The sequence below is a fragment of the Maylandia zebra genome, linkage group LG1, assembly GCF_041146795.1.
Source record: "Maylandia zebra isolate NMK-2024a linkage group LG1, Mzebra_GT3a, whole genome shotgun sequence".
Lineage (NCBI taxonomy): Eukaryota > Metazoa > Chordata > Actinopteri > Cichliformes > Cichlidae > Maylandia > Maylandia zebra.
Genome location: NC_135167.1, coordinates 43,965,917 through 43,978,651, shown reverse-complemented (window position 1 = coordinate 43,978,651; position 12,735 = coordinate 43,965,917). Strand labels below are relative to the sequence as shown.

Below are 12,735 nucleotides of genomic sequence, written 5' to 3'. Positions count from 1 at the left end.
GGCATACTGTCCAAACATTTATCATTCTCCATTCTTGTCCATAGACTGGATGACAGCGATGAGGAGCACAGCTACTTTGGGAGGAAGTACATTGGCGTGGGGAGTGGGGGGACACTGGAGATTCACGGAGAAAGGAAGCTGTCCTGGACATTCCTCAACAAGACCCTCCATCCCAGAGAGAGCAGTCAAAACAACTATCTGTTCCAAAGAAGCTGGGGGAATCGAGGCATCATAATCCACGTAATCGACCCCAAGACAGGGGAGGTGCTGCATGATGACAGGTGAAGTTCCTCTTGAACATAAGGGCTGCATCAGAGCTGCAGTAAAATCTGGAGACTTAATTAGAGAAGTAATGATCTGGTAACTGTCAGATCATAAGCTTCTAATGAAGGGTTGTAATGAAGTAGACAAATGTGCTCTTAATAAATCTAACGGTGTTTTACAGACGGATATTACATTTAGAAATCAATGACATGCTTAATATCCTTTCATTAATAATAAAATCTATTCAGCCATCAGGTCAATAGGTCCAGTAAAGTGACATAAATATATTATTGAGCAATATTAGTGTCAGCCCTCTTTCGAAGAGAGATTGTTACCAGTGAATGTCAGTTGTTACTAAAGGGTCATTTATCATGACTCTTTAGTAACATTTATTTCAAAAGTGTCATTTACAACGGACATTTTATGCTAAAACATAACATCAAAAAATTCTCATTTCATGAGTGAAGTCTTACCAACTGCCATTCCTGTCACAGAAATGCACTTTGGCAGTCAGAAAGGCTGAAACAGAGTTTCTTTTTCTATACAGTGACAATGATTTTCATGTTTGGTGGTGACATTGATGAATAAAGACCACAGTTACTGTCCTTGAATTCAATTTGATTCAGTTTTATTTATATAGGTCCAAATCACAACCACAGTCAACCTACAGAGAACAATGAAACAAGTCAAGCACTTGGTGACAGTGGGAAAGAAAAACTGCCTTTTAACAGGATATAACCTCCAGCAGAGTAAGGCTCATGGAGGGGATGTGTGAGTGGTCGAGGGTGAAGTGGGGAAGGCAGGAAAAAGACATGTTGTGAAAGAAAGCCAGAGATGAATAAAGAAGAAACCGGGTCCAGGGTTTAAGGTCACTAATCCATCCCTAACCATGGGCTTCATCAAAAACTCTTAAAAGTAGAGAGGATGTCTGTCTTCTGAAACTGGGAGCTGGTTCCACAAACGAGGTGCCAGAAAGCTAAAGTCTCCTAAAGCTAAAACCTGCAGGACGGCGATTTTACTGCAAAATGAGAGAGGCGCTCGGCAGACTTACCTGTACATAGGGGTAGAAATGGTTGCAGCAGCTACTTAAAATCAGTTGTCAAAAGTGAAATGCAGTCGTAACTCTCCTAATTTTATTCTAGTTACAAGGACAATGCCAATTCAATTTTTACTCAAGCGTGACTGAAACATTATTGGTTAGGTTTTTAAACTTTGTTTTAAACCATTTAATTACAAGTAAAAATGCGTCAGAGATTCATTCAAGCTGTGAACCGCTCTGAAGCAAAAAATGCAAAGTGGCAAGTGTGCAAAATAGCTCGTGTTCTCCATGTCATCTCATGATGGCAGACTGTTTGCAAAATAGCACAGCTTTCAAAAGTCCCCTGAACAGAAGGCGTAAGAATTTGGTGCTTTTCCTCTTTTATCTGTCTCTCTTTTAATCTCTGCATCATTCTCACAGGTTTGACACGTACCGCAGCAAAAACGAGAGTTATCGCCTTGCAAAATATGTCGATGGCATCAAGCCTGGGCTCATACTGGCGATGATGGTCAATGACGAGGGCTCCAACAACTTGGAGGACTCCGCTAAGAAGAGTATATCCAGGCTTGGCAGCAAACACATCGGGAGTCTCGGCTTTCGGTAGGCTATTGAAACACAATTTTAAAATGAAGTCCATCAACCTCTGTAACCGAACCTGTCATTTTGCCAGGTGTGTCACAGGAAGTTGATTCATTTAAATACACTCCCCCAATTCTACCAAAGCATATTCTAAATGATACTAATTCTCTTGTCCCTGACGAGTGTGTGTAAACTTCTGAGCTCAAACCGTGTCAGGAAAGAAAATGTGTTTTTGAGCTCTCAGCACAGTATTGTCCAGAGCATTCATTTCATGGACTGCTTTGATTTAATGAGAAAATGTTAGAACCTCAGGTGAAGCACCTTGAATAGTTGTCCTTTTCTCTAATCAATGCCTGAAGCTTTTGGGGATCTCTTGGTGATTAATGATTTTCTACAAACTATGTCAAGGGTAATATTTGTTAGGCAAACTAACACTGGCCACTTTTCTTTTGCTTGCACAGTGATAAAATAGCAATCTAAAATATAACTTTAAAAAGGTGAGAAGTATTGGAAACAAAGAAAGGACATTTGTTTTCTAAGAGACAACTGCAGTCTGCTGCAGCAACTCCTGATTGGAAGACTTGTACTTTTATATCTGGTTATAAAGTCTTCTTGATCATTTAGAGAATAATGTGCCATGGGAGAGCAGACAGTGTTCGTCTTTGTTTCCTACTGAGTTTCCTACCGGTCAAAAGTTTCAGAACACCCCATTTTTTCCAGTTTTTTATTGAAAATTATGCAGTTTAATGTCTCATTGCACTCTTAAATGAAAGCACAGTACAAATAAGCAATTGGAGTTAAAAAAGAAATCATCGAATGTATGCTAAACTTTTGACTCATCAATGTAGACACCTTTGGCAGCTATAACAGCTGAACACACCTGTGGCGTTCTTTCTAAAATAGAAATCAAATATTCTTCAGAACGTTCTTCCCATGTCTGTTGCAGAACTTCCCATAAATGTGGACCTTGTAGCTGCTTTGCTTTCACTCTTCTGTCCACTTCATTGCAAACCAGCTCGATGGGGTTTAAGTCTGGAGACTGTGCTGCCACTCCATGTTTTCAAGCTCACCACCTTGTTCTTTCTTCCTGAGGTAGTTCTGGCATAGCTTGGACTTGTGTTTTGGGTCGTTTTGCTGTAGGCGCACACCAGAGGGTCCTGCGTGGTGCTGCAGAATGCTGTCGTAGCCGTTTTGGTTCAGGGTGCCTCTCACTCTGTACAAGTCACCGACCCTGGATCTAGCAAAACAGCCCCGGATGATGGTCTGTCTCTCTTGCATTGTTAATTGCCTTTTTCTCACCATTGTTTTAGCAACACGCTACTTTCTGCAGTACAATACTGTTCAACAGATGCTCACGAGGGTATGATACCACGGTGTGCTCCAAGCCAACACTGCTTTTATGCAGACAGAGGGGCTGTAAGTAATCCAGAAAAGTTGGAACACCTGTAGGAATTAGTAGTACAACAGCTTTCAGAGCTTCATCAACCTCCATTGCTGCAGAGCAGCTTTAAATAGTTAACCCAGGTTTTGTTCCCTGAAAAAGGCCTTTTTTTATAATTCTCAAATGTACATTATATTCAGTTTGGGTTAACCTTAACTTCTTTTTTTCAAAGCTCTGGCAGTTCACCAGTTACCTTTGTACCATTTCAAGCTATTCATTGGACTTGAATGACATGAATTGCAATTAAAAAAACTGGAAGAATTGGGGTGTTCTTAAAGCTTCTACTGGTAGTGTATTTTTCTAGATTTACATTAAACTAAACGGCTTTCACATTCACTGTTTCAGGCAGACCATTTTTAGCTGTGTTTCAAGTCTACCTGCTGACAATAGCCAAATATTACGATTTAGATTTGTTCATTATGGTTTATAAGGTTTAATATAAGGTTTAAGTAGCACACAGACAAGTTCAGTTCAGTTTACCACCATTTGAGAAAACGTGCTTTGATTCAAATGTTATGCACTTATCTAAGATCGGTGGCTGTGCCTCAGGTGGTGGAAGGTGAAAGGTTGTTGATTTTAAAAAACTGTACAGTCTGCAATAAACAAAAAACAACACATTTAGAATAAAAGTACCACGAGCGCCTTGTAAGGACCATGCACTATGAGATACTGTAGGAATTTATACACTCATAAAAAATGGAGAAAGTAAAAATGAAGTTGGTTAAAAACAGTAAAAGTAAGACTTGCAGTGTTCAAGAGAGAAGTGCAAATGGCAGTAATAAATCATATGTAGACTATAAACATCAGACATGTTTGGGATCTTCTGCCTGAAAGGTGTGTTCACCTGTGAAAGAATGAAGAGTTGTTATATAGCTTTAACGAGAACGGTAAGAGTGAAGCGGACTTTATGGTTGGATTAGTCTGAGGAGAAGGACCTGTGCTTATTCAGTAGTGTGGAGTGGAGTGGGTGTGTTGTCCGTGATAGAAAAGGCGTTTGTTCAGTGACCCCTGACCCTCACTGACAAATGCCTGTAAATTCTGACCACTGATGCTTCCAGCCTTGTGGATTAGTTTTTTGATCCTGCGGCATCTCTGGCACTGATGCTGCCCCCCAGCAGACAACAGCAGAGTAAACAGCACTTACTTGGTAGAAGATCTCCAACATGATGCTGGACACATTAAAGGATCTGAGTGTCCTCAGAAAGGCGTGTCTGCTCATCTCCTTCCTGTACACAGCATCACTGTTGTCATTCAGGTAAAGTGGGCTTGACATACCTACTACAAAGACTAAATGTGCATACGTGTGCTGATTAAAAGACACACATTTACATATTATGGAAGCTGTGGAAGCTAAGAGCACTGTGTGAAGTTATGCTGCACTCACTGTGTCAGTGTGTATCATGCATGGGAAATGGAAACTGAATCATGAATCACGACCAAACGACTGCTGAGGTCTCCGATTTTCTAACATTAGTGTTCATACTTGTAAACTGAGACCTTTTTCAAACAACACTACTGTGCTCTTCTGTTTTTGAGAAAAAGAAAAGAAAGGTGACTTTGCATGGTAAAATACAGGCCTGTGCGATTGTGCTTTGCACCGTGTTTGTTAGTTGTAATGTCAGCTGCCTTGTTGTGGGCTGAGAGGAGATGTTGGTTAATGTTGGCAGTGCAGGCCCTGTGGTTAGCCCCTGAGCCGCGCAGCATTATGAAAATGAATGCTGCAGATGAGAGCCGGGAAACACTGAGAGGGTTTTATAAATGACTTGAGGACAGAGACACAAGTTAACATTCCTTTGCCAATTTGCACTTTCTTCCACAGTTGTAGATGCTGTGGAGGACGATCGGAGCAGTGTTGAGGCGACAGAGGGATTCCTGCCTAACGACTCTTGTCGCCGGCTCTCCTTACACTATTGCCAAACAGGCAGACACTGGTGTCATCAGGAGAGAGAGGCTGTGTAATTTGTGGTGCACCCAGAGACATTTTAATAAGCTGGAATTTATGAGACTCTGCAATACATTTTCAGTTATGTCATTTGCATATCTTTACTGCAGCTGTCACAGCAGTACTTGTGGCAGCATGCAGAAATACAGCAACACAATGCTTATTTGCTCCATAAAAATCAATTTAAGTAAATCAGCATGTACAGATGAGCTTTAAGGTGTAGATACCAACCCAATCGTTTTCTTAAAAATGTCCACTTTTAATTTGTCCAAAGTAATTTGATATTTTTAAAATAGACTCATTTTATATGTATAAAAACTGCACCAAACAAATGGTTCAACCATACTAACAAATGTCTGTGAAGGTTCTCAGTCAAAGCTCTTTAGACATACTAACAAAGGAACAATAATTACCCAAATGCCCTGCAGAGTTTGTAAGTTTGCTCACTTCCACAGAATGAAACAGGAATTTTCTATTGTAGTTTCATTGAGACAGAATATCAGCAAGAAATCCAGAAAAATACAAAAGTTATGAATTGATTTGCATGTCAGTGGGAAAAATAAATATTTGATCCCCTACAACCCAGCCAAACCTTAGGCTCTCACAGGTTGGCTGCCTATCACAGATTACAGTTAATCAATTACAGATACTCCTGATCTCAACTGTACCACCATCCACAAAATCAGTTTCTTCTATTTCAACCTCTACATCACTATGGGCAAGACCAAAGAGCTGTCAAAGGATGTCAGGGGTGAGACTGTAGATCTGCACAAAGCTGGAATGTGCTAAAAGACCAGCAGCAAAAAGCTTGGTGAGAAGTGCAACGAGCAACTGCTAGTTTGATTATTTGGAAAGTGAAGAAATACAAAAATAAACATCAATTGGCCTCAGCTTGTATGGGGTGAGGTAGGAAGTCATTGTGTTTTTGTTTGTTGGGATTGCCCACAGCAGTTCATCACCATATGATAACTGTTTTTATTATATAAATCATTCTGTTCAAGTCAAGTAGAAGGATCCTGGGAGAAAAAGTACATGATTTCAAATGGTTAAATAAATAAACAGTGTTTACCCAGAATGAGTGACAATGCTATCTTTGCTGCATTAGAGTCCAAACATCTCACTCTCCATGCTAAGACACCCCAGTTTTTGTGGGCTGTTCTTGGTCTGCAGTGGTCAGTATCTATCAAAATTGGTCCTTAATGGAGCAGTGGTGAACCAGCAACAGCGTCATAGATGGAGTGAGGCCAAGAGTGAGGGTCAGTGTAGTCATATCCAACAGATGAGCTATTACAGCTCAAATTGCTGAAAAAGTTCATGCTGGTTCTTGGTGAAAGGTGTCAGAATGCACAGTTTGTTTGATATGGCATTACATAGCTGCAGACGAGACAGAGTGCCCATGCTCACCTCTGTCCACCACTGAAAACACCAACAATTTGCAAGCGAGCATCAGAAGTGGACCAGGTGCATGAGTATCACTTACCTAGGGAACACCCAGCGTCAGGATGCACTATGGATAGAAGGCAAACCAGCGAAGGCAGTGTGGTGCTTTGGACAATCTCCTACTGGGAAACTTTGGGTCCTGCCCCACCTCCCAACTTATAGGACCTCAAGAGTATAAACCATCTAAAAAAGTGTCACCTTCTTATTCATCAATGATTGAAGAAAATAAAGACAACCCTAGATTTCTCTTCAGCATTGTAGCCCCACAAACTGTCGGAGCTCTGTTTACCCAACCATTCTTTTAACGCTCACTAGTAATGACTTCATGATTTTCTTCCCAAATACAATTTTAACTGTTAGAGAAAAAATTGCTCATAACTATCTAACAGATGGAACATTACGTACAGCTGCTTTCAATATTATTGATATTTATTTAGTCTTTTTTCCAATTGATCTTTCTGAGTTAACTTCAATAATTACTTCCTCCAAACCATCAACGTGTCTTTTAGACCCCATTCCTACAAAGCTGCTCAAAGAAGTCCTGCCATTAATTAATTCTTCGATCTTAAATATGATCAACTATCTCTAATAATTGGCTATGTACCACAGGCCTTCAAGCTGGCTGTAGTTAAACCTTTACTCAAAAAGCATCTCTAGACCCAGCAGTCTTAGCTAATTATAGGCCAATCTCCAACCTTCCTTTCATATCAAACATCCTTGAAAGAGTAGTTGTCAAACAGCTAACAGATCATCTGCAGAGGTTTATTTGAAGAGTTTCAGTCAGGTTTCAGAGCTCATCACAGCACAGAAACAGCTTTAGTGAAGGTTATAAATGATCTTCTTATGGCCTCTGACAGTGGACTCATCTCTGTGCTTGTCCTGCTAGACCTCAGTGCAGCGTTCGATACTGTCGACCATAATATCCTATTAGAGCGATTAGAACATGCTGTAGGTATTACAGGTACTGCACTGCAGTGGTTTGTATCATATCTATCTAATAGACTCCAGTTTGTGCATGTAAATGGAGAGTCCTCTTCACACACTGAGGTTAATTATGGAGTTCCACAGGGTTCAGTGCTAGGACCAATTCTGTTTACATTATACATGCTTCCCTTAGGCAGCATCATTAGAAGACATAGCATACATTTACACTGCTATGCAGATGATACCCACTTTTATCGATCCATGAAGTCATTAAAACACTAATTAGTTAAACTGAAGGAATGTCTTAAAGACATAAAGACCTGGATAACCTCTAATTTTCTGCTTCTAAATTCAGATAAAACTGGTTATTGTAGGTTATTATACTCGACTATGAAAATCTTAAAAACATGGTATCTAACCAGATACTTACTCTGGATAAAAAAACCTTGGCCTGCAATGACACCATGAGGGATCTTGGAGTCAGTTTTGACCGGGACATGTCCTTCAATGTGCATATTGAACAAATTCTAAAATCTCTAAAATCCTGTCTCAACATCATATCTTGTGGATTTATTCCAGGCTGGACGACTGTGATTCATTATTATCAGGATGTCCAAAAAACTCCCTGAAAAGCCTTCAGCTGATCCAAAATGCTGCAGCAAGAGTCCTGACAGGGACTAGAAAGAGAGAGCAGATTGCTCCTGTTTTGGCTTCCCTTCATTGGCTTCCTGTTAAATCCAGAAACAAATTCAAAATCCTGCTCCTCACATACAAGGTCTTAAATAATCAGGCCCCATCTTATCTTAATGACCTTGTAGTACCATATCACCCCAATAGAGCACTTCGCTCTCGCTCTGCAGGCCTACTTGTTGTTTCTAGAGTATTTTAAAATAGGAGGCAGAGCCTCCAGCTTTCAGGCCCCCTTCTGTTAAACCAGCTCTTAACCTTTTTTCACTCACCAACTGTTTATACACCACTCTACATTTAATTATGAGTTATAATTATTTTCTAGCTCTCTTCTACAGCCTGTCTTTTGTCTTGTTTCCATCCCCTCACCCCCAACCAATCACAGCAGATGGCCCCGCCCCTCCCTGAGCCTGGTTCTGCTGGAAGTTTCTTCCTGTTAAAAAGGAGTTTTTCTTTCTCACTGTCACCAAAGTGCTTGCTCATAGGGGGTCATCTGACTGTTGGGGTTTTCTCTGTATGTATTATTGTGGGGTCTTTACCTTACAGTATAAAACTCCTCAAGGCGACTGTTGTTGTGATTTGGTGCTATATAAATACAATTGTATTTAATTCTTCTCAGAAAGAGGTCACTGTGCTTAAGGGAAGAAGACTGGACCATGATTGGGTTCTTTATTAATGTCCTGTAGTTACAAGAGAGGGATCAACATGTTTTAGTTTCAGAAGTCATTCCCTTGCTGTCACTACTTCTGAGAGAACCTCATCCTGTGAATGCAAACGCAGTTGCATTCACAGTTGAGTTGAGCTGTCAGCACAATGACAGCATTATTTTATTGGTCTTGTTGAATCTTGAAACAAGATTTGAAAACTTTGGGTTCTGCAACATGGCACATGCTGAACCTGTGAAAAGAACAATCATTATTGGCAGTTCTTAGTCCAGACAGTTTTGCTTCTGGCTCAGCTTCATTTCTTATTCATTTCATCTCTCGCTTCTGTTCTTTCTGTGCCTTCTGTACATTTTTTCATTCCACTCTCTGCCCTCGTTCTACTGCTTTCATCTGTCTGATTTGCTACCATTTTCTGGCTTCTTTCTTCATATGCTTTTTTTTTTGTTATCTACAGGCATCCCTGGACCTTTATAGTGACAAAAGGTGATGTGTCTTCTGTTGTGGAGGACACTGCTGTCTATCAAGGTAGGAATTTTTTTTTATTTTTAAAAAACCTAACCCTGCCACTAGCATGATTTTAATGGGATATGACATGATCAAAGCATTTTTCATCCAGGAAACCCAGCAAGTTTTATGTTACGGCACTAACAGCATTTGTTGTAACAGGGACTAAGGCGTCTTCAGAGGCCCGGAGCGCTCAAGTTTTTCAGTCAAGTTTTGGGGAGCATTTCACCGTCACCGCCAGCAGCCAGTGGGTCCAAGGTAACTCTGCGGACACATAGCCACACCAGTGTTTCTTTCTGAAAAGAATGGGAGAGCAGATACACAGACAAAAGTATGCAGCGCCTCAGTGTCTCTCAAGATGTTAAACACCACTTAGTTTTTATCAGGGACACACTGCCATCCAAAATAAATGCAGCAGAAGTCATTTGGATTTAACCACAATGGTACCCAAAGAATAGGGGCAGCCAAAGCAACAGGTTTTACTGGTGCACTAATATGAACAGAGCCTTTTCCCTTAAAGAGCCTGTTTCCAGTGCTCTTTACCTTGCTAGTTATACCATATACATATATATCTCCCAAAACTTGCACTAGTGACCACAAACCTTTGTTACAGTCACCCACAAGGGTAGCCCAAACAGTTCCCATTATTACCAACTAAGCATACTAAGCTAACTAAGTAATGAACAATGGTTTGTTTTTTTACATACAGTGGGTTGCAAAAGTATTCGGCCCCCTTGAACTTTCCCACATTTTGTCACATTACAGCCACAAACATGAATCAATGTTATTGTAATTGCACGTGAAGGACCAACACAAAGTGGTGCACACGTGAGAAGTGGAACAAAATCACACATGATTCCAAACATTTTTTACAAATAAATAACTGCAAAGTGGGGTGTGGGTATTTATTCAGCCCTCTGAGTCAATACTTTGTAGAACCAGCTTTTGCTGCAGTTCCAGCTGCCAGTCTTTTAGGTTATGTCTCTACCAGCTTTGCACATCTACAGACTGAATCTTTGCCCATTCTTCTTTGAAACAGCTCCAGCTCAGTCAGATTAGATGGACAGCGTTTGTGAACAGCAGTTTTCAGATCTTGCCACAGATTCTCGATTGGATTTAGATCTGGACTTTGACTGGGCCAGTCTAACACATGGATATGTTTTGTTTTAAACCGTCCCATCGTTGCCCTGGCTTCATGTTTAGGGTCGCCCCAGTCTCAAGTCTTTTGCAGACTCCAAGAGGTTTTCTTCCAAGATTGTCCTGTATTTGGCTCCATCCATCTTCCCATCAACTCTGACCAGCTTCCCTGTCCCTGCTGAAGAGAAGCCCCCCCCCCAGAGCATGATGCTGCCACCACCATATCTGACAGTGGGGATGGTGTGTTCAGAGTGATGTGCAGTGTTAGTTTTCCACACATAGCGTTTTGCATTTTGGTCTCATCTGACCAGAGCAGCTTCTTCCACATGTTTGCTGTGTCCCCCTCATGGCTTGTGGCAAACTGCAAACAGGACTTCTTATGGTTTCCTGTTAACAATGGCTTTCTTCTTGCCACTCTTCCATAAAGGCCAACTTTGTGCAGTGCACGACTAATAGTTGTCCTGTGGACAGATTCCCCCACCTGAGCTGTAGATCTCTGCAGCTCGTCCAGAGTCACCATGGGCCTCTTGGCTGCATTTCTGATCAGCTCCTTGTTCGGCCTGTGAGTTTAGGTGGACGGCCTTGTCTTGGTAGGTTTACAGTTGTGCCATACTCCTTCCATTTCTGAATGATGGCTTGAACAGTGCTCCGTGCGATGTTTGAGGCTTGGGAAATCTTTTTGTAGCCTAAGCCTGCTTTAAATTTCTCAGTAACTTTATCCCTGACTTGTCTGCTGTGTTCAAGGTTCAAGGTTCTTTATTTGTCACATGCATAGTTATACAAGTATAACACACAGTGAAATGTAGCCTGACACGCTCCTCGACATGTGCAAAAAACATGTGCAAAAACTTCATGGTGTTGTTGCTCCCAATATTCTCTTAGACAACCTCTGAGGCCGTCGCAGAGCAGCTGTATTTGTACTGACATTAGATCACACACAGGTGCACTCTATTTAGTCATTAGCACTCATCAGGCAACGTCTATGTGCAACTGACTGCACTCAGACTAAAGGGGGCTGAATAATTACGAACACCCCACTTTGCAGTTATTTATTTGTAACAAATGTTTGGAATCGTGTGATTTTGTTCCACTTCTCACGTGTGCACCACTTTGTGTTGGTCTTTCACCTGGAATTCCAATAACATTGATTCATGTTTGTGGCTGTAATGTGACAAAATGTGGGAAAGTTCAAGGGGCCGAATACTTTTGCAAGTCACTGTATGTAAAAAAACAAAAAAACAAACCATTGTTCATTAACTACTTACTAATTGTACGATCGCTAGCTTAGCCTGGTTATGTGTAATTTGAACGTTTAAACGAATTACACATTATAGATTTTGGGAACATAACATAAGCCACGTGGACACTGAAGACATCAGAAACTGCTGTAAAATGGAAGAATTCCCACATGTGACCGAAATGGAAGCATTCACAGAACAGAGCAAGATGTAGAAGTAGCTGAGGTCATGAAGCCAGCAACACGTTACATTTGTTAGCAGTTAAGAGAAGGAAAAACATCACTTTACTACACTCCTGTGATCACCACACTGTCCTCCTGGAAAGTTCTAGTTATCAGCTGTTACATGCTGTGGGGCTGTGCTACATCTTAGCAGTTATCTTGGCTGTAGCCACATGGCTACTCTAGAATGAAAGAAAGTCTCTATGCTCCATGTTTTTTAAAACATAGAAACATTTTCCATCAAACTGTTATATTGTTACAGGCTGCCGGGGTGCAACATAGCTAACACAAGCAAAATCTTCATGCTTTTGTTTCAGGCAGACTGGCTCATGTTATTGACACTGGGTACTATTGTTGCACTGCAGACACACAGAGGTAGTTGTGGCAGCTTCTGACCAGTAAATGTCCTGCACAAGTGTTGCAATGACACATTGTGCTATAATAAAAAACTACTTCATATCTGAAGGACTTCTGTGTTTAAGATTCACACTACAGCTTAGTGCAACGACAAGGCAGAACATGTAACAATATTATTACAGGGAAATATTAAATTCCAAGTAGAACCTGGTGTTCTTTGTAGGTATCTATGCAGTGTGGTGAGATACAATAAACACACCCAGACAAATCCTGGCATCCCCACGATACTCTGAGCAT

The 12,735-nt window shown here is 40.9% G+C and overlaps 1 protein-coding gene across 3 annotated transcripts in view; it reads left to right on the top strand.

Annotated features, from left to right (window-relative positions):
- cemip (cell migration inducing hyaluronidase 1) overlaps nucleotides 1–12,735 on the top strand; it is a 147,149-nt gene that overhangs the window by 64,199 nt on the left and 70,215 nt on the right. For all 3 annotated transcript variants that reach the window (XM_014411347.3, XM_014411348.3, XM_014411349.3), the window contains exons 5-8: nucleotides 45–281; nucleotides 1,724–1,903; nucleotides 9,436–9,506; nucleotides 9,648–9,743. In XM_014411347.3, coding sequence (XP_014266833.3) covers nucleotides 45–281; nucleotides 1,724–1,903; nucleotides 9,436–9,506; nucleotides 9,648–9,743 — 584 coding nt within the window. The remainder of the gene's footprint in view (nucleotides 1–44; nucleotides 282–1,723; nucleotides 1,904–9,435; nucleotides 9,507–9,647; nucleotides 9,744–12,735) is intronic.